At 33.5% G+C, this 22,819-nt stretch overlaps 2 protein-coding genes across 2 annotated transcripts; one reads left to right on the top strand and one right to left on the bottom strand.

The window, feature by feature from the left end:
• Positions 1–1,045: 1,045 nt before the first annotated feature.
• Positions 1,046–22,391, bottom strand: LOC122522577 (CAD protein). The gene is made up of 24 exons (XM_043643768.1): positions 22,160–22,391; positions 21,112–21,250; positions 20,407–20,692; positions 20,012–20,328; positions 18,851–19,418; positions 18,538–18,771; positions 17,726–18,370; positions 17,064–17,616; positions 16,196–16,998; positions 15,508–15,706; positions 15,166–15,422; positions 8,050–8,298; positions 6,627–6,878; positions 6,005–6,169; positions 5,369–5,530; positions 4,880–5,051; positions 4,684–4,799; positions 3,658–4,057; positions 3,218–3,540; positions 2,979–3,120; positions 2,825–2,895; positions 2,570–2,748; positions 2,245–2,449; positions 1,046–1,717 (listed from the first exon to the last, which is right to left on the bottom strand). The coding sequence occupies exons 1-24, from the start codon at positions 22,275–22,277 to the stop codon at positions 1,520–1,522; spliced, it is 6,753 nt and encodes a 2,250-aa protein (XP_043499703.1). The 5' UTR covers positions 22,278–22,391; the 3' UTR covers positions 1,046–1,519.
• On the top strand, positions 9,403–14,554 carry LOC122522578. The gene is made up of 4 exons (XM_043643769.1): positions 9,403–10,147; positions 11,109–11,404; positions 11,473–13,307; positions 13,374–14,554. Exons 1-4 carry the CDS (start codon positions 9,936–9,938, stop codon positions 14,352–14,354), a joined length of 3,324 nt encoding a protein of 1,107 aa, XP_043499704.1. The 5' UTR covers positions 9,403–9,935; the 3' UTR covers positions 14,355–14,554.
• Positions 22,392–22,819: the final 428 nt, after the last annotated feature.

Consider the following 22,819-nt stretch of genomic DNA (forward strand, 5'->3'; position numbering starts at 1 on the left):
TAGAATTTTAAGATAATATGCATTGTGATTATTATAATTAATGATTATTATTATCATAGATTTTATTATTAAGTTCTTTAATTATTTGAATAATATGTGTACGTTTTTAAATTGGATCCATAATCATTTATAATTTCTTGTAACTTTAAAATCATATACTTTGTATACTTTAATTTAAATCCAAAGTTATTTTTAATGATTTTTCAAAGTACAAGAGATAGATAGAGAGAGATGCAGTTATTATTGATTCATTATATTGATATGAATAATATCTAATCGTATATTCGTGTTATAGAATATATTTTTAATATAAATCGGCACAAACTTTTCGGATAAAAAAGAAATAATGAATGTATATTAAATATATTTTATCTTGTGACATATTATTTTATTTCTCAATGGTACGAAATGTCGGGTCCATTCTAAATTTCGTACAATAACTTCTCATAGTGTTTGTGTATTAAATTTTGAAATATCCTGTATATATATTTATAAATGAGAACAGTGTGTACATAAGTATTATTACTATTACTAAAAAAACAATGATAAAGAATTTATTAGTAAAATTTTCTATTTTTTATTTCAAATGAATACTATTTCCATGTTTTAATTTATAACAAATAATAGAAATAAGTGATCGAAGAAGAAAAATGTTAGATACTCGTTCAAGTATAGAATGACGTATCAATTTTCTAATAAATGTGAATGAACAAAGGTAGGAAGAAAATCGTGAAACAACTATAATAACAATCCAAGATAACGTTATATCGGATTAATGTTCTTTGTCCTTGGTTCGTAAAAATTATAATTCTTCTCCGTAACGTCGAAGAAAATTCTTGAAGTACGTCTGACGCAATTGAGATATCAGGAAGTTAATAAAAAACATTCTTGAAGCATGATGTGACTGGTAGTATCACAATTACTTATCACTTTGAGTATAAAATAAAAAGGGATAATAAGTATAAATAGGTATTTCAAAGAAAAAATCATTTTTTGTGGATAGTTTTTTTTTGATAGGGTTCTTTTGTAATTAAACAAAATAAAATTCATACAAATGTGTTTTTTTCTATTTATACAAATATCGCGTTACATCGAAATTCGATCGAACTTTAGAATTGGAATGATTGTTGTACACAAAAATGTGTTTCCATTCTCACGAGAAAGTGTGATTAAAATATCATGATCATCGTATAATTATTTTGTCTTACATTATCTGTTCTAAATATTTGAGGATTGTACAAAAATATTTGATTATTTATATTATTATAACAATAATAATATTTGTGTATAAAAAAAAAAAAGAAAAATACTGTGCACGATTTGTGTTTTGCAATTTCACGATTATTATTTTTTTGTTATCACAGTCTAATTAAAATTTTGGATAGGTGATATCCTATGTCCTCCTCGAAATGTTTTTTTTCTTGATTTCTTTTTTATTATTTGTCGTAGTTTGAATCACCTTGACTCACAAACGAGTGTCCGGTTTTGATTAAGAAGGACAGTTGTTACCTTCGATGAATCAGACACGGCCAAGAACCATAGCAAGGAGAGCCATGCGAACATAAATGCCGTTCTCCGCTTGTCTAAAATAAGCGGCTCGAGGATCCATGTCAAATTCTGTGCTAATTTCGAAAACACGTGGAAGGGGATGCATTACCACCATTTTCTTCTTTGCACGTGACATTAATTGCGGCGTCACTATGAAATGACCGCAAACCTGTCAACAAAAATAATTCATGTCATTTTTTATTCCTATTTTATTTTCACGATTTTCTTCCTTTCCTTTTCTTTTTCTATTCATTTGAATAATTATTGAAGCGTATAATATTTAGATAGTTACAAGTAATCAACTTACAATTCCATGTATTATTATCTTGCATAATTATTAAATATTTAATCATATCTTATGCGTTAGTATTTAAATGAAAACTAGACGAGATCGTATAATTGTACAGAAAAAAAAAATTAATTATTAATATTTAATCCAATACGTAGTTTGTATATATTAAATGATTAACAAGTTTAGCTATTCGTGTTCGAAAATATATCTGACTAGTTTAACTCGTGATCAACTAGTAGATGTTAAATATTGCATGCACGTCGACCACCGAAAATACAGTGAACGTTTATAGCGATTAAATGTTTTAGTATTAGGTTCATTGCCATCCTTTAATATTTTACTTGCGAATTAATGTACCCTAGTCAAAGTATGTGTAATTTTATTTCTTTTTTTCTTTTTCGTACCTGTCTATATTCCTCCTGCGTAGTGAAACGTTCACGTTGAATACGTGTCATATACAATACATCCGTATCAGGTAATGCTGCTTCGAGACTTTTAAACATTTCCTGAGATACGCCACGCTTTGACACATAATCCAGCACGTGTTCAGGCATTTCAAGCCCGGGTGGAGCAACATATCGAAGTTCAACGTTGTACAAGGTCAGTAACCTGGAATCGAAGTACGATCACAAATGTTAATCAAATTAGCTAAGAGAGAAATTATTGGAAGGGTTTTAACTTGTATCATAAATTTATAAAATTAGATTTGAAATTTTTGATTGTGCCAACCTGGCAAGGGAATGAACGGTCCGCCCGTGCTTTAAATCTCCGACCATAGTGATCGTTAAACCATTAACAGTTCCAATTTCATCGCGAATCGTGAAGATATCCAATAATGCTTGAGTGGGGTGTTCACCAACACCATCTCCGGCATTTATTAAGGGTTTTCTACAGTGCTGAGATGCTCTCTATAAAAAAAGAAAAATTAATATACAAGATAGATTGTTTCTGAGTAAATATATCTATACAATGTTTCAAACTTACTGGAACACCACCAGGTTCAGGGTGTCTGACGACAACGACATCCGCATAACCAGCCATTACAGCAACAGAATCTGTGAAAATAAAATTCGGTTAGCGCATATATTGTTATAAAAAAAAAGTAAAAATAAAAGAAAATTCGAGTAGGGCTGCAAACCTTCCAATGTTTCTCCCTTTTTAACTGATGACGTAGATCCATCCATGTAAATGACCCTTCCACCAAGTCGTTCCATGGCAGCTGCGAAACTGCACGACGTTCTGGTGCTAGCTTCGTAAAAAATGGATGCCATTAATTTACCCTAAAAAAAAAAAAAGAAAAAAAATAACACTACAACGATTAAAGACCCGCGATAACTATTATTTACGTGATATTATTTGAATAATATAAAATCTTACTCTTAAGATGTGATCCAAATTTCGTTCCTTGCGAATCGCATTGCGAAATGTTTCGGCAAGATTGAACACCTCTTTCAATTCTTCTTTATTAAAGATATCTGCCGAAAGAATATGGTGACCGGTCAGATTGCAAGTGACATGACTGGACGGTGTCGATTGTAGATGCAGATTTGTACTACTATCACTCTTATGACGGATTGAACTACTAAAGGACAAGGGTGAAATTGTTCGTTGAACTCCGAGTAATTTTGGATGGTCGACGTCCAATGCGAAATGAACGTTGGATTTGTGGCTGCTCGGTTGCAACAAGTGATTAAATCGTTCTGAAAAATATAATAATAATAATAATAGGTTAAGATGAAATACATTTAATACTCGATTCATTATTTTTTCTCATACGAAAAAGTTTAAATCCTAATTGTAAAGAATTGTTTTCTCACCTTCCAACTGTTCTTCTTCCAGTTCACCACTACGGTCGAGAGTATTAGGTGATAAAAGATTATCCAAACCCGAACCAGGTCTACTAACGCACACATCGATCGTTGGTGCATGGACAACAGACTGATATTTTATCTTTCTCTGCATTTCTCTGATGTCTTGACCAAATCCTGGATTTACCAGAACTTGTCCTTCGACATAAGCTACTTCACCTCTAAGGACAACCCTATGAACAGATCCGCGAACGTTCATACCGGCGAAAGGTGTCCATTGAGCTTTGCTAAATGGCATTGCTTCAGGTATCACCCATTCATCGTCGAGATCAACTTCAACGTAGGTATTTGGTTGATCTGGTATGTTGAAAATCTTTTTGGGATTTTTGTAAAACTTCTCGACCAATTCCTAAAATGTAATATACATATATTATGTAGATAATGTTCAAACTTTATTCCTAAATTTAATAAATTCATTGTAATGGGTAGCGGGTAGATTCTGTTTTTGATTCCAACAGAAACAGAATTTACTTCAGGTATGCGACCCTGCCCACGCGAGCCATGATTTTCTCCCATTTCCAATTATTGGGAGAAATCATGTCCTAGCCCCTAAAATCCTACCACCCACAAATTAATACTCTTCCTAAACCATTTTCAAAATAATTCGTCAAATAGGACCGTTAGTTTAGAATTTGTCTAGAGAAAGTGATGATTATGAGTAAGATGATAATAAAAATGATGATATAGCAAAAAGATAATGAATAAAAAGAAAAAATATGTATGTAACAACATTATATATAGTTCTCGTATTTCTTGTCAATGATATTTAACGTCTCCTGTTTTATCTCGTAAAGAAAAGATATCGAAAGAATGTTCGTCGTTAGAAATACGATAAAAACAACGCGTATTCTCAATCTTATAATTTATTGGTTTGGTAAAATCTATTGGATATTTTCTTTTTTTTTTCTTTTTGTTTTCTTTCCCCTACATAATATCGAGAACTTCGAATTGTTTTAATTGCGAAAAAGAACTCACTTCTATCGTAAGTCTTCCTTCGTATACGGCATTAAGTAACAACGGTAAAATTGTTTCCAATCCTGGAAAACCTGGTGGCGGATTTTCGCTTAATTTTTCTTGCACGGTGTGAGGTGCTAAAAGAATAAATTTCAAGATTCGGTTGTTAGTTTTTTGATAATTGACAATTTTCATTGATTTGATTTTTATGGTTTACCGTGATCCGTCGCGAAACAATCGATCACATCTAAATTGTCCCATAGCGCTTGTTGGTCCTCTTTAGATACCAAACAAGGTCGTACTTGACCCTTTTTTTCACCTATTCGTTTTAAATCATCTTGGCAAAGGAAAAGATGGTGCGGGCATATTTCGCAAGTTACTGCCAGACCCTGGATTAATATTATTAACAATTATTATATTTTATGTTTAATCGAGCCAAGAAAATAGATTGTTATTTGTTGGGTCAGTATATTTTCAATAATTTTTGGTTAGTATTTTAAATAAATATTTGCCCAATTTATATATCAACTGTTTTCTTTAAGAAATTATTTTTATACTATTAGTCGACTATTCGCATGATTTTTATCTACATTGATATTAATTTCAACGCGTAAATTATATTTATTAAATTAAATTTGATTAAAAATATATTGGAAAATACTGACACAAATGAATAAAAATGAAAACAATATGTCAAAATATGAACCTTTTCTTTGGCAGTACGTATAATTTGAATTTCTTCTTTTCGTGCAACATGACAAATATGAACGGGTCTGTTGTACAAATTGGCCAAAAGTAGAATGGCTGCTGTAGTCTGACCTTCGGCATGAGCGCATATGGGATATTTTTTAGGCCAGTTTTGGAAGTGCTAGAAATGTGAACGTATTGTTGTTAATACTTGTTCGAATATATATTTATACCTTTATATCTTGTTAGGGTGTATATATCAGTAACAGGAAATTAGATAAGAGAGTTAAAATGTTTTCCAATGACTGCAATCTTAGCTAATGTTTTTTTCTCTCTTCCTTTTTTTTCTTCTTTCGTCTCTGTTTCATTATTTTCTTTTTTGTAACATTGCGATTAGAATTAAAATGGGTTAACATACTACGTTACACGATGTAATTCAGAATGAATGTTTGTATGTCTGTATGCAATGCGATATGATGATGGATGCACGATAAGGTGCGTGTACATGGCTTCGCGTGCGTTTATACAAACGTTATCGGTAATCAGGGAAGTACCTCTAACATTTTTCTCAGTATAAGAGATTAGGTTGGTTGGTTGGATTAGATGGATGAGTAATCATCCGATGCACTTATCGAATCGAAGCTCTCGTTTTTACCTTTGTCCAAACGTTCAGATCCAGCAGACGTAGCGTCGTGAATGTATCATTCAGATACATCTTGAGACCTGCGGCAAGGGGTGCTAGTTCTGGTATTATACTGTAATTATCCGATGATGCACCAACGAAAAGAGCATAATCGCATCTTGCACCAGCTACTGCACGCTGTATGAATCCAAATGAAAATCGATATTAAATTCAATTGGCATCAAAATCAAATGGAACGATAGATGTCTACTAGTTACTAGATATTTAGGTTATCTTAAATTAACGATTGAGCTTTCGAATTGTTAATATTTATAAACGTTTATCGAGCAATAATTATAATTTGGAAGAAAATTGAAGACTGATTCGTACACTCGAACCGATTATTTCGTCGTACTTATGTAATTTTCATCGCATAATTTCAGCCCGGCCTTGTGACATCGGAAACGTATATTTGTGAAACGAAAGTAGCGCGTGGAATTAGAGCCGATAACGTAGACAACGGAATTTCTAGCATAATATTTATTGCAATGAGTATAACGGTAATAAACAAGTGCATAAACATGAAATTATCCTACGATATGGCAATGAAATCTGTTACGTAAAACGTCAACAAGATTAATCTTTTATCTGTTACCTCTTTTGCCAAGGCAAAGGTCTGATGATCAACGACAGCTGGATTGGTGTTGGGCATAGCAAATATCATGGTGATACCACCAGCCAAAGCTGCAGCCGTGCACGATGCGAAATCTTCTTTGTGATTTGCACCAGGATCACGTGTGTGTACGTGAACATCTATGAAACCCGGTAGTTTGATCATTCTTCGTGAAGACATGCAATCCGTGTGCGTCTTCATACGCGGTGCACTTCCACCTAATATTCTCATTGCCTGTTGTATAAACAGAGAGGGGATAAAATTGTATTGAAGCGCCATTCAATTAATATGCTCGTCTTTGACCATGAAATATAATACAGTTTTATGCATCATATAAAGTATAAGAACTTATTATCGGTATTTATTGAACATTAGAGTATATTCTTTGGTATTTTATAATCAACATTTTACTTATTATCTTAAAACCGGTATTTTATTTTAATACGTATCTTATAATTGTTATCTTTCGAAGACAGATATTTTATTTGTTCTTTTAAGTAAAAATTGTATCATGTTTGTAATATCATATGTTTGTAAATTTGTAATAGAAAGATATTATTATACGTTATTTTAAGATCTTAGCGTGAATTCATAAAATTCGTATATTTTAAAAGACCAATTGCAATTATTTTATTCGACGAAATCTCGTATCTTGTTATTTTCATCGTGGGAAAAATTATATTTAGCAATTGTGATTAGATATTGCAGTGTGCACTTTCTTTTTTTAAATTACGATACGTAATACACGTCATTTGTATCTACGTGTTCGGATGAAAAAAAGTGTACCGAATTTGTACTTATATACAATCGGTTATTTATCTCATCAGATAATTAAATAAAGTAATAAAAAGTGATTTATTATCGATTTTAACAAATTTTTGGTAGAAAGTAATTATTGATCACTACGTAATCATCGAGCTATGCGATTGGACTTTAATCATTCGATACTAATATATATTTTCTAAAACGTTTAAGATTATAGTGAAATATTATTTATGTGTAGATATATATATATATATTATTTCGATACTTCATAGATTAATTTTTAGAATATCGGTCATCGTTCAAAGTCAAACTTCTTTAATACTTACACTTTCGAGCCAATTGAAAGTCATTGGTTCGAGTAAAATGTGTCTCTATGGTTATTAAGTTAACACAAATCAAACCATCTACATATATATAATAAATTAATTTTTACATTCTGAATTGATATTTAATAGAAATAAAAAGAAAATAATAAAAAAGTTTACTCGGATTTGAAGGATTCCTAGATAATATTTTTGTTAAAAAGGATCGTCAAATTACGTGACGATTAATTGTAACATTTGTTTTGAATTGTATTTGTAATAATAGTCCAATTCGCGTATTGTTTGATTATTATTAAAATGTATTCATAGATATTTACCTCAACTAGAAGTTTGGCACATTTGACATCCGTGACAAGTGGAACGGAATAATCTACCGCCAATCTTCTTGTACGATAACCATGCGTCATGAAGTTTGACACACGTCTAGCACCGCCATTTCTCATTGGCAAATTAATGACCAGGTCGAATTGTTTTTTCGAAAGGAAATCGGCAAGGTGTCTTAATTCACTCGGACTGGAGTCCTCGTTAACGCCGATATTTTCGAAAGTCCATTGCACCGGTTCCACCTATGAAAATATTAAAAAAAAAAAAAAGAAAAAAATAAAGAAAAGTTCATAAGGATTAAAAATTTATAAATACATCTCTTTTTAAATAAATAAATATTAATTGATTGATGATTATTTTAGCTCGATCATTAGATCGTTTAGTTTTGACTAGAAAGATGGGACGTGGCTAACATGGTTGGTCTTATCGATTACGATAATCGTTATAGATAATATATAAAGATAAGTAAGGAAAAAAAAAACTTAACTAGCGATTAATATTAACGCGCGTTAATTAAACATAATATTTAATTGAATTGTCAAACGGAGACAACATCTAAATTTTCTTTTTCCTTGAAAATTATACATAAATAAAGATACTTTATCGGTATTTGACGTGTGGATTTGTTTATTGAACCGTTGCAATGCAAAATAAATTGTATATCTTTTCCAAAAATGAATATAGATTTAATCGCATACAATTGCGATAAGGGTTAAGGGAAAGATTAGATAACGATTGTTATTTTAATCTTTGGTATTCTTTCACGTGACGTCAGGATAACTAGTTCGGTCATTAATCACCAAACAGAAAGATATTTAAACAAATTATTGATCCTGTTATCCTAAGCCTTTTAATTGATTTGTCTAAGGGGGATGATAAATATTTTGAATTTTTTATTTATATATATATATATTTTTTTTTTCTTTCTTTAGAATAATTTACAATTCGCGTTGTCGCGATAAAAGAAACCGGCCAATTTAATTAAACCTTTTTTCTTTTATTTAATATTACAGATGTTTGTTTTCGAACCGATAGCGAATTACGTAATACAATTAAAACCGTGATAATCTAATTGTTCAATTTACTTTCTTTAGATAATTACAAACAAATATTTCAATCGTTGAACCGATTTTATTTGCAACGTTTAATTTATTTCCTAAAAATAAAAGATTATTATTCTTATTAGAAATCTTAGGAAGAGGTTTGCGGCGTTTCATTTAAGTATTATATAATAACGACGAAATTTTAAACGATGAATAAATAAATTATTTTCGTGAAAACAAAAAAAAAAGAAAAAAAAAGAAAACGATTGCGTACGACTAATAAATATTTTTCTGTATGAAAGATTAATGGGTGTACATATATATCGGAGATCGTAACGACAAAAGAAACGGGGCAAGGTAGGCACGACATTTTTAACATTTTACATTCTTGTCGATAACTGATAGTAAAGGTTGGATTAAAAACGTTCTCTTGGGTTGTTCGATAACGAGATAGCTATTTATCGGCAGGTGGAAACCAAAGGGAGTCTACTGTCTCACAGATCTTCGTATCGAGTATACAAAATCGTTTGGCTTTAGCATACAATGATCGACATCGGTGATCATTGTTCTCATTTAAAGCGTACCTTGAAAGGTTTAACGCTCATTCAAATTCAATTGGAATAAACTTTGACTGACACGTGTACCTGAATAGTTTATTATCAAAAAGAAAAGAAAAACAAAGAAAGAAAAGAAAGAAACGTGCGCGATCAAGGGTTAATATCAAATAATCCCCCATTTCGATCATAATTTTTGATCTTCTCCCTCCACTCAACACCCTCGCAAAAGATTATCAGTAACTCGTTAACGATTAGGTGAAGTTCCTTTGAGAAGTGACAATGGGTAACATCAAATCTAGAAAATCGGGAAGACCGAAGAAAAAAATCAACGATGATTATGCCAGAACTCGTGATCCGGTGTTCGAAGATGATGAAACTTTTGAGAACGACGTGGAAACGAATTGGCTGAGAAGAACAATAAGGAATCAACCGGAATTCTTTGTACTTAACAATCTAATGATGTGCATACAGTTCTTTGAGAATTACGAAAAGTAAGCCACTAACGATAATTTCTCTATTTTGTTTTTCTTTTTTCTTTTTGTTCTTTTTACTTTGGCAATGGAAGAGAAAGAGAGAGAGAGAGAAAGTGTGCTTTATCGATATCGTGATTTTCTTTTTTTCTTTTTTTTAATACAGTGGATGATAATAATACTTGAAACAAACCACGCAGAGACATATTATGACAATGCAAAATATAATACAATGTTGGATTTTTAATACTCGACACTTTTTGATCGTGTCACCCTATACACCAGTACTTTGATTTTAATATCAAAGAGTTTCTTTTTTTTTCCTAAACATATGTTCATTAACTTTGAACGATTTTTAAAGATTTATAGTTTAAACGTATAAAAATAATTTTTTCGATAAGTTTAGAAATATCAGACAACATCTTGGTCAATGAAATAATAATCGTATCGGTATTAATCATCTCTAATACGTATGATCAAATTGGTTACGTTGCATTTGTTCCCAACAAAATGGAGACTTTGATCGTTCGTGTGTTTCGTCATGGTTCTAAAATGCTTCAAGCATTAATAGTTATCTATAATCGTATAATTTCTATATCACTAACATACTGATACGATAATTTAGGCCACATAATATTATTGATGTACCTTTTATCGATCATCATTCTTTCATGACAACGTCATCTATATATATATATATATGTATTCAAAATTTAATTCTACATTTTTAATTGCAACGAACAAAATTTGCATTAAGTAACAATCAATTATTATTTTCGAAAGATATTTTTGTGCTTATTTTGACGAGTTCCACGAAATCATGTTGATACCAATTGTATGACTGAATCTAACTTGGATTAATCTAATCGATGATCTCTGTGACGTATAAACAATATGGCCGATATGATGTTGCGATAATTCTCGCAAAAAGTAAAAGCGTCCAATTTATAAAATGTTTCTTTTTTTTTGTTTTTTTCCCCAGAGATATTACACGTATTAGAAAAACATTGATGTCATCTCGTGAACCAGAATTGAACGAACGTTTGGCACCCCACAAGCACGTTTTATTACCCGACGTTCTTCAGGAAGAAATAGCACGAAATGTTGGTTTCCTTTCGTCGAGACAAACCCTTCGTCCAACCATTGAACCATTGCAACCGGTTAGAATTTACGTCGTACACGACAATGTCGAGGTTATCGAAGAGGATGATCCAACTTATAGTCCTATGAACGATACTTCTACATACAGCATGGTTTTGAAACAAAGCGAACACCGAGGTAGACAAAAGTTCATTCAATTGTTCGTATAATTGCATTTTAATGAACGCGTATACGTTTATTTCCAGGTTACGTGAAATTACAACTGCAAGAAGAGACACCACTTTTGAAAAAAGTTATAGCTGAAGAAGAATCGATGATAAAAAACGACGATGGTTTTTACAGCGACGGTGACAGTCTCTACGGTCAGAAATATGGAAGAAACGGTGGAGTAGGTCTGAGCAGACAAACGAAAAATTCTTTGCAATCTTCGAAATTTGGACACAGCAGTTCCTCGCCTAATATTTACGAGGACAGTACCATGTACGGATCTAGTAGTTCTCATGATCGCGCCAAGGATGAATCGGATCATTACAAGGCGGATTCTTCGATCGATGAGAGATCGTATCGTGCACCAGAACCACCTCCGAGGAATGGTTATCCTGGTCGTGGTGGTCACGTTAGGAAAACCAAACATAATCACAAATCGAAGATTTATACGCATAACAGTCGTGCCAGTAGCACCAGTTCTGGTTACAGATCTGGACACTATGTACTCGACAGTGACAGTGATTGCAGTTGCAGTCATACTTGTAATTTAAGCCGAAGTTGCGACGATTTTTATAGCACCGCTGAAGGATCGAAAAATATCAGCGGCATTTCCATGGACGGGGGAGATTCCGACAGAAATCAAATACCTAATCAATGTTTCAAAAAGGTCACGTATACGAGCGAAGGGAAAATCTATGATCCTATGGAAGAAAAAAGATATCCGATGAATAACAAGCAGAGAAGAATACGACAGGTTCTAAGACGTTACAATTACAACGTATTTTACGTTAGCAGTCTTTACTTCATGAAACACTTCTTTCGTGTTTACGTTCATCAATTAGTGGACGTTTTTGGTTTCGATCGAGAGACAGTAGATGATAGAAGACCAGAGGGTTGTATTATTTATTACGACAAAGTTATGGTCTCGCATATGTCGAGACTAACAATGATAGAACCTTATGAGATCATACCGAGTGTTTGGTCCCAGTGGCCAGAAAGTGCTAAGGAATGGTTGGATCGTCCTCGTAGTACCTGGCCCGTCGATGAGGAAATTGGAAAGATCAGAGATTTAGGATGTTACATTGTACCGGAAGGATTTACACCGAAAAAGGGTATAAATCCTCATCAAGATCTTGAATGGCAATTGATGTTTCCTGCTGCTGAAAGATATTTAGAGACCTGTATGACGTCAGCTCAAATACAAGTTTATTTGATGGCCCTGGTATTGCACAAGACATTTATCAGACCGGTATTTGACTCGATGTTTGGTCTTACCACCTCTCACATTAGGAATAGATTGTTTTGGATGATCGAAGAAAATGATAGACCATCGAAATGGCCAGACAATCGGACTGGTGAATGTCTCATTAAATTATTGGAATCTATGTATTATTGTATTAGTCAAAATGAACCGATTCTATCGGATTATTTTATCAGAGACAAGAATCTCTTTCAAAGAATACCGAGCGAGCATTTATTGCACACCCAGAAACAACTCAAACGAATTCTCGAGAATCCGATTATGTACGTCTTCCATGCAATGGAGAACGTCAAGTATAGTCAACAATTCTTTCCTAAAATGAATTTCGAGTCGTTATTAAATATTCTTACTGCTAATGCATTGACGCTAATTAACCCGGCATTAGCTGAACCTGTTCATAGACCTTTGTCTAAAACGACAGAGGACGAATACAGCACAGCAGAAAACAGCAAACATGTGTACACGGAAACAAGACCGGGTGGGTTTTGGTTGAACGCTAGAAATTTAAGTCGGACCGTGGACGAGCAGAAAATTTATGCGAACAGGCCAGCAGTTACTAACAAGACGCTGATCAATCCGCGCAAAGCTACAGATTCGGTTATCGAAATTTCGGTAAGCATCGTTTTACAAATTTCAATATTTGTCCTTTAATATCGTTTAAGTTTTTATTATTTACAGGTACGGTGTGCTGATTTGGAAGGGATAAGACTTTGCGCATTATTGGATTTCTTCATCAGCCATTTCATCAAAATAGGCGAACGTTTCCATCAATATCGTGCTACTCAACAAAAGGCTGTTTACTTGGATCAAGCAGAACGACTTTCCGTTATTCTTCACGAATATCCAAGGTACAAGAAGGATGCTGAAGCGTATCGCGATAAAATAAGGGCCCTTAGAAGGCGACAGGATTACTCGACGACCGAAGATGTGCCACAAACCAAACCAGTGAGAAATACCGGAGAACCGATCTTTACCATGCCGTTGAAAAATCGTTTTACTACAGAATCTCCAGATGGATTATCATCGAAGGAATCCAAAAGTTTTAACATGGAGGATCACACGTATGATTCGGCGTCCGTGACGAAAGGAATGATTCACGAAGAACCGAGGACATCTATGTCACCGAGAACAAAACGAGGTCCTGCACCGACGATACCAACTCCTCCAGTACCCAGTCCAATAGATAAAATGTCCAATCCTATTAGGAGACAATCTAAATCGACAGAAAAGAAATCTAGTTTGCCTAGGCGAGAACAGACTAATTTAACAGGCAAAGTGTCCACTCCGATTAGTCGAGCATCCAGTTCGTCGTCGGATAAAATACCTGTCCCTACTAGGCGAGTACCAAGCCCAATAAATCAAGTACCCATCCCTAGTAGGCGAGTATCAAGCCCAATAAACGAACTACCTAGCCCTACTAGGCGAGTACCAAACCCAATAGACAAAGTACCTAGCCCAATTAAGCGAACTCCCAGCTCAACGGATTCAGAAGATTCAACTTCTGTTAATAGAGTACCATCTGCGACTAAGAAAATGATTGATGATCAGGAAAGTTTGACGATAATAAGGGGTAAACAAATAGATGTCGTACCACCGCGAGTAGTATCACTTGTAGAAGATGAAAATGATTCATTCTTGTCCGAGACAACTTATATTTAACAAAATTATAATTTGGAAAAAAAGAAAAGAAAAAGGACAGTGCGTGTTCTTAGATGCATATATATGGCTTAGTGTTTAAATTATTAAAGGACTATAGAAAATTAAACGTATAATACTTCCAATTGGATGTATGTTTATTTGATATTTATTGATTTTAGATTATTTTATGAATTAATGATGATTCTATACGAACGGGATAATACTCGACGTAATTTTCGATATTTAATATATAATATTTATGACGAAGTAGATTAATCGTATAAGAGCATTAATTGTATAAAATTGTGTATCATTAATTTACTGTTGTTAATTTGAATATTTAGTAATAATATTGCTCGATGCTGCCAATATATTTTGTGTATGTGCATATATTATAAGTATTCATAATAATTTTCATATAGTGAAACGGAATGTTAGAACGGATTAAATAGGAATAATTTCCGTTATGACCGTGATTAAAATTTGTATATATATATATATATGTAAAAATAAGCATAAGATGTAAATAAATATTTTTCATCTATCATTAAATAATAAGAATAAATAGGAAAAAAGAAAATAGTATTAAATATGTTTCGCGTTAGATTTCGACTCAGTTGCACAACAACTTTTTAAGATTCAACGAGTACGCGGACGCGAGCATATTTGATAATTAAATTAAAGTAAGACGAATTTTTTTCATACGAAAATTAAGACATTAGGCAGACAACTATCGAAGATATTTTGATCTGCGGATTAATTGTCTCTTAGAAAACTTTATAATTTAATATTTTATATAAGTCTCAAGAAAATAAATTCTTTATCTACATACCTCGACTCCGTGTTCAGTGTAAAAATCAGCAGTGCCCATGCTGGCATACAAATTGTAACCCATCTTGTGTAAACTGCTAATGGCCGGTAATAATTCCATTTTATGTTTGAAACTTCCTATTGATAATAAGATTCCTTTTTGCGGTATATGAAAACCGGTACTCATCATTCCTTTGAGGTAAGCCTCGTAACGATTTTCTCCGAAGCAAGCAACTTCTCCCGTTGATACCATTTCAACACCCAACATAACGTCGGCACCTATCGACCACATAAAATTTATAAGAAAATCCTATCATATCATGTTTCATTCTTATTAAAAATATATCTTGCAGTTGATATTAACCTGCTAGACGCGAGAATGAAAATTGTGGTACTTTAACGCCAACTTTTCCACACCCAGCTAGAACATCTACAGGTTCAACCGATTCGCCAACTATCAATCGTGTTGCCATTGCGACAAAATCGTGATCCAAAGTTTTCGAAACGAATGGGAAAGATCTTGAAACTCGTACGTTGCATTCTATTACTTTTAATTCATTGTCCTAAATAGAAATAAATTAATTGTATAGCGTATAATAGAAGAAAGGCATATATGGTATATTATGGGATCCCTTAATGATTTTTATTATTTAAAACTAAACTAAGATAAGTGTCATTAGTTGCACTTATTAGCTTGTACAAAAATAATTGCAGTTTTTACTATTTTCAATTTGGGGGAGGGTTTTATAGGGGTAGCGGGTAGATTCTGTTTTTGATTCCAACAAAAACAGAATCTACTTCAGGTATGCGACCCTGCCCACGCGAGCCATGATTTTCTCCCACTTCCAATTATTGGGAGAAATCATGTCCTAACCTAAAATTCCTACCCACAAAATAATACTCTTCTTACACCACTTTCTATCCCAGTTAGAGGTGGCTTACGAGATTATTGATTTTTATAATTTCTTTTTATCTAGTTCCATTTGTGAATGAAACGTAAAACTGGGGATCCCATATTACCATTCTTTCTGTATAAATTAGAATTCGATTACCTTGGCGATCAATTGCATGTTGAAGGGCCCAGTTACTCCCAAAGATGCAGCAACAGCTTTGGAAATCGATTTGATTTTCGCCAAAGTTTTTGCATTGATATCTTGCGGTGGTGTTACTAATGTAGCATCTCCCGAATGTACACCAGCATTTTCGACGTGTTCAGAAACAGCCATGCATAAAATCAAACCTTCGTACGCTACAGCATCCACGTCGATTTCTTTTGCTTCCAAGATGAATTTTGATATCACAACGGGATGTTCCTTGCTGACTTCGCTGGCACTTTTCAAATAAGATTCGAGATCTTGATTGGAGTGTGCAACATTCATAGCAGCACCGCTTAAAACGTAAGACGGTCGTACTAAACAAGGATAACCAACTTCTTCGCAAAATTCAATTGCAGATTTGAGATTAGTCAATTCTTTCCATCTGGGTTGTGAAATTCCAATTCCGTCCAACATTCGAGAAAATTTAAATCGATTTTCCGCGCCGTCTACAGATTCCGGCGACGTTCCAAGTATTCTAGCTTGTTGTCTGTGAAGATTCATAGCAATATTGTTCGGCAATTGTCCACCCATGGATAAAATGATTCCTTCTGGCGATTCGTTGTCGTAAATGTCCATTACCACTTCGAATGTAATTTCTTCGAAGTAAAGACGATCGCTCATGTCGTAATCCGTGCTCACTGTTTCAGGATTATAATTAACCATAATGGTTTTACGATTCAAATTTCTAAGTTCACGTAGACAACTTACAGCACACCAATCGAATTCTACAGAACTGCCGATTCTGTATACTCCAGAACCTGAACAATTATACTTAATTAATAATAGATTATTTAATCGAAAATAATAAATGATATATCTTTACCTATAACCATTGTATAACCTCCAGGAAAATCGACATCGTGGGTGGTACCATTGTAAGTCAAGTAAAGATAATTCGTAGTAGCTGGCCATTCTGCAGCAACGGTATCTATTTGTTTAACTTTAGGTCTGATGTTACTTTCTTGTCTTTGTATACGCACTGCTAATTCAGAACTCTTAACAACAGTGGCTATTTGTTTATCGGAAAATCCAATTTGTTTTGCACGTAATAGCACGTCGTAAGATAATTTTGTATGATCGGTACTTTCCAAAACCGAATATAGGTCGATTATGTTCTTCATCTTTTGCAAAAACCAACGATCTATTTTTGTTAATTCATAGAGACGATCCATAGAATATCCAGCTTTTATGGAAGCAGCTAGAACAAACATTCTCTTGTCCGTAGGTTTTTCTAATTCCTCGTCGTTGACAGATTTGATGTACGGATCAAAACCATTAACACTTTCGTCAACCATTCTCAATGCTTTTTGGAAAGCTTCCTCGAATTTGCGACCAATCGCCATTACCTCGCCTACGCTTTTCATAGAACTACCAATCTAAAAAATAAAATAAAATAAAAACAAATTATTAATTAACATTTCCATATCTTTAGAGAATAAAAATGAAATAATAAAACGATATACGAGAAAAGAATTGTAATCGTACCTTTGTGCTGACTCGGTGGAATTTGCTGAGATCCCATCTTGGTATTTTGACAACACAGTAATCCAAGCTAGGCTCGAAACAAGCTGTCGTTCGTCCAGTTACGGAATTATGAATATCTGGTAAAGGATAACTTAATGCTAATTTAGCAGCTACATAAGCAAGAGGATAACCGGTTGCTTTGCTAGCCAAAGCAGAACTTCTTGATAGTCTTGCATTAACTTCAATGATGTAATACTCTTCGCAATTTGGATTTAAGGCGTATTGAATGTTACATTCTCCTACTATTCCAAAATGTCTGATCACTTTGATGGCCGTAGTACGAAGCATGTTGTATTCTTTATTCGACAGAGTTTGACTAGGTGCAACGACAATTGATTCGCCAGTGTGAATTCCAAGCGGATCGATGTTCTCCATGTTGCAAACTGCGATACAATTGTCGTATGCATCTCGTACTATTTCGTATTCAACTTCTTTCCAACCCTTCAATGATTTGTCTATGATAAGTTGATTAGAATGGGAGAGCGCCTGTTGGGCTAATGTTTTTAATTCGTCTTCCGTATTAGCGAAACCCGAACCGAGACCACCGAGAGAAAACGCTGCTCTTGCCATAACCGGATAACCGAGTATCTTAGCTGCTTCTAAAGCCTTGGTTAAACAAAATGAATGATCAGCGAATCGGTCTTGTTTCTTTTTTTTCTTTATCATTCTAACGTCATACGATCTCTATTATATTATTTTTTTATAATATATATATATATATATATATATATATATATATATATATATATGTGTGTGTGTGTGTGTAAATTTACCTCTTTTATGGAATATACAGCTGCACTCGGTGCAACTTTCTCGCCAATTTCACCTATACGTTCGGCAAATATTTTTCGGTCTTCCGTCTGTATGATAGATTCGATCGGTGTGCCTAAAATTTTAACATTGTATTTTTCGAATACACCGGTTCTTTCTAATTCAACTCCGCAGTTCAATGCAGTTTGTCCGCCAAATGTTAATAACACTCCATCGGGTCTTTCCGAACGTATTACCTATGATAATAAGGAAAAATTTTAAGTACATTCCATTCGTTGCACGATGGAATATTTAATTGATCATATTTTGACTCACTTGTTCTACGTATTCCGGAATGATTGGTAAAAAATAAACTTTATCAGCCATTCCTTTGGTAGTTTGCACTGTTGCAATATTTGGATTTATTAAAAGCGTTTGGATGCATTCTTCTTGCAATGCTTTGATCGCTTGTGAACCAGAATAATCGAATTCACCAGCTTGACCAATGCTAAGTCCTCCCGATCCCAAAATAAGAACTTTTTTTGGATGAAATTTGTCGATCGATTGCGACGCTTCAAATTTCAACTTTTCATTGAGCCTATCTTTGACAGTTATTTGCGGATGACCTTTCATATGGTCTATTGTAGTCTCCAAAAAGACATCGAAAAGACATTCCAAGTCTTCCGGACCGGCAGTGTGTTCCGGATGGAATTGTACCGAAAAATATGGCAACGCTGAATGAACAATACCTTCATTGCTTTTATCATTAGTGTTGGTGAATAATATTTCCCAATTGTTAGGTAATTTGTTCGCGTCAACTGCAAATCCATGGTTTTGAGAAGTCATATAGCAACGTCCGGTTCCGTGATGAGTTGCTGGTTGATTATGACCACGATTTCCATAGCTGCATGCAAATGACAAAATGGTAATTAAAAAATATAATCTCTCTGCTATAATGCATAATTGAGGAGTTATAATTTTGTAATAATTTTTCCCTAATAGATTATTAAATGCAATTAATATAAAATACTCATTTATGAAATTATTTAATGATTAATTTATATACTTTTTTTTTTTTTGTTAACGATTGGTCATTCGTATTTGAACATTGAAAATTGTTGTGTAATCTTTATGCTATGATAATTTAATACTACCGATTACTAGTGTTGATTAAAATTAAACGGCCGTTACGAATAAAGTGCATGTTGTTAATATTGTCGATAAATTTTCATTGATAAAAAAGTTTAAGTTTTTTTTTTTTTATATAACTCGTCGCTGCTATTACGTTCAGAGATTATTCTCATATGCAACAATAACAAACGTATCTAAAGTACATAAATTATCAGTTGTGATGCTTAAGAAATATGAAAGAGATAAAATCTAATTATTATTCGAATAAACTTCGCAATAAAAATAAACTCAGTTTTGTATTATTTTCTTAGTGACTTCAAACTTTTTGTAGAACGTTAGGATGCAACAAGTGGTTGAAACGCAAACCTCATTTTATAAGTAGTACAACCGGCAGCTATCGAAAGTAACTGGTGTCCCAAGCATATACCAAAAATAGGTTTTTTATTCGGACACGCCAAAACACTGGAAAGATTTTCGATGGTTGCCTTGCACATGCTTGGATCACCGGGTCCATTGCTTAAAAACAAGCCGTCGTATTCGGCCGTTTTTAAATCATAATTCCATGGGACAACGTCTACTCGGGCCCCACGATTTAACAATCGTCTCAATTGATTGTATTTTAATCCGCAATCAACCACGCATATACGGGGTGATCCGTTAGGATTGTACGTTTTCGGTGGTACCTACAAAAAACATGATTTATCATGGATTTTGTTAGCTGAAAATGAAAATAAACGTATGCTTTATCAATCGAAACTTACACGTGAAACTTCAGCAACGAGATTTCTTTTATTTGGATCTAACAATGGCGGTTCGACGGGTGAAATATTGCAAGAAGGGGGTTCCCCTATAACAATTCTACCCAATATCGAGCCCTTCTCACGAATTATCTTTGTAAAGGCTCTAGTATCGATCTCGTAAATACCGGGTACACCTTGTTCTTCCAACCATTGCGAGAGTTTTTTCTTTTGGCGCCAATGACTTGGCGTTTCGCAAATTTCACCTACTATTAAACCGGCTGCCCAAATTCGATCCGATTCGAACCAACTGTAAATTCAATTCAATTCAATTTTCATGATATCGATCTATAACGATTAATTCGCGATAGTAAGAGGAATTATCGAATAAAAAAGTTTGACAATTTTTATGCGTTTAGTTTACACGATTCTATTGATAACGATAAAATCAGATTACCAACTATGCAATTAAACAATATTAATATCATTGAGAAATATTGAAGAGATGGAAAAGGGGGCGGGGCATTTTAATTTTTTATTATTTAATATATTCTAATATATTCTAATATAATCGTAAAAGAAGCTCGATTCAATGGGAATAAAAGGGGAGGGGAATGGGCCGTTACTGAAACGATTAGTATAATACACAGAGCCCATTCTTCACCCTATCTACTTTTTTGTTTGAACACGTACATCTACACATACACATATACATGCATTCACACTTACTATGGTATATCGTATTCATCCTTTTCATCTCCAAAGACGCCATAGTTACCCACTAGTGGATAAGTAAGTGTCAGAATTTGAGCATGGTAAGAAGGATCAGTTAAAGATTCGGGATAACCCACCATACCGGTCTGAAATACTAAAATCCAATACTCGTTAAATAAACATCAAGTTACATAGAAATTTGTAGTTTTCCTTTCACGATTTGCATAACAATCTCGTTTTAATGTCGAGGAAAAAAAAATGTTAAATGAATGACAAATTGTAAGAATTCATTCGTCATATTTTATTGTTACCGATTTTTTTATTGAAATATTTTTAATGTACACTAACAATAAGTTAAAAAAATTACTCGATATTATTATTTATAGCAGTAGATATAATACGAATAAAACAAAGTCCATTTTTTTACTAGGCCACAACACAGGGTGTAAATTAAATAAAAATCTATCTGTCTCTGTCTATCTACAAGTAAAGAAACGAAACACAGTATTACATGGGAATTGAAAAATGTTTTGAACCGTTAAAGTGTTAGTTCAATATAATTTCTATCTATTAACAGTAATATTTATTGACCCTAAGGGCAATAAATATCGAGACAGTTAGTTGATCATATTTAACGAAGACAAAGATGCAAGGTCCACGTGGTCATCCGAAGCCTCCGTATGATAATAATACGCCTCTTAATTCTTATCGGACAATCTGTTTCTCGTCGAGGTCGAATATTATCATTCGGATGCATCAAATTTCATTTCTAATATTTCAAAAACTATTATGTGTTTAATATTATTTTTCTAAATAAAAAATGTTTGCAACTATACATATATATATATAAATATATATATATATATATAATACGATAAAATAAAAATAAAATATATGATTATATTTCGAAATGATAAATAATTAAAAGAGGGTTCGGATTTTTATAATTACGTAGGTATAATAAAAAAGTAATAATAAAAACGTGAGAATGCATCGAAGGGGGCCGGGGGCCGGGGGCCGGGGCGAGGTGGAAAAAAAAAACACGTGTCAAATCTATTCTCACCAATTTCACCGTCGACGGATATTTCGGCACCGAATCGTTTTCCCGGAAAAATACTGCCATCTTCTAGGAGAATATAAGCATTGAAATTGTTCATCATTTTTGACGCTTCGTTGGACATTTTGTTAGATTAAAAAAGAAATAGTAAAAGAAACGTGAAATAAATGTGCACGTGTATCTCACTATAGCACGCACTATCACGTTTCGCGTCTGACTGGTGGTAGTCTCCTCAAGAGACGACGAGTTACCGGCTCTGCTTACCGGAAGCTTACACTTTTGGTGGAAATACACGAGCGCCACTGCGTTTCTACTGTGCTGCACTTAAAACCATGTGATCAAACTATTCGAATCATTCGAGAATGCGCACTCTTCAATCCTTTCCAACGCGCTCATTTTGAATTTAGTTGGTTAACTTCGATTGATATTGCAAAATTCAATGATAATTAAGATGACAAAGTGAACTTTCTCCTGTCGCGCATATTAGGTGGGGAATGGTGTATGCAACGGTTGCATAATTCTTATCGTAAAGAATTTTTCGAGATTTCAAGTTCATTAAAAATTTTTTCTATGCATATAAGTGAAAGTTTATATTTTATTATCGTTCATTGATAACCTGGGTCAATGTAAGAATTCTCTAATATATTACTTCCTTATCGTTAATAG

Source organism: Polistes fuscatus, unplaced genomic scaffold (genome assembly GCF_010416935.1).
Source record: "Polistes fuscatus isolate 324 unplaced genomic scaffold, CU_Pfus_HIC Scaffold5, whole genome shotgun sequence".
Lineage (NCBI taxonomy): Eukaryota > Metazoa > Arthropoda > Insecta > Hymenoptera > Vespidae > Polistes > Polistes fuscatus.

Coding starts and splice junctions, on each gene's coding strand:
- LOC122522578 (XM_043643769.1), top strand. CDS start 9,936: ATGGGTAACATCAAATCTAGAAAATCGGGAAGACCGAAGAAAAAAATC. Junction 11,405..11,472: donor GAAACAAAGCGAACACCGAG/GTAGACAAAAGT, acceptor GTTTATTTCCAG/GTTACGTGAAATTACAACTG. Junction 13,308..13,373: donor ATTCGGTTATCGAAATTTCG/GTAAGCATCGTT, acceptor TATTATTTACAG/GTACGGTGTGCTGATTTGGA.
- LOC122522577 (XM_043643768.1), bottom strand. CDS start 22,277: ATGTCCAACGAAGCGTCAAAAATGATGAACAATTTCAATGCTTATATT. Junction 20,329..20,406: donor TCGTTGCTGAAGTTTCACGT/GTAAGTTTCGAT, acceptor TGTTTTTTGTAG/GTACCACCGAAAACGTACAA. Junction 6,879..8,049: donor GTGCCAAACTTCTAGTTGAG/GTAAATATCTAT, acceptor TTTATACAACAG/GCAATGAGAATATTAGGTGG.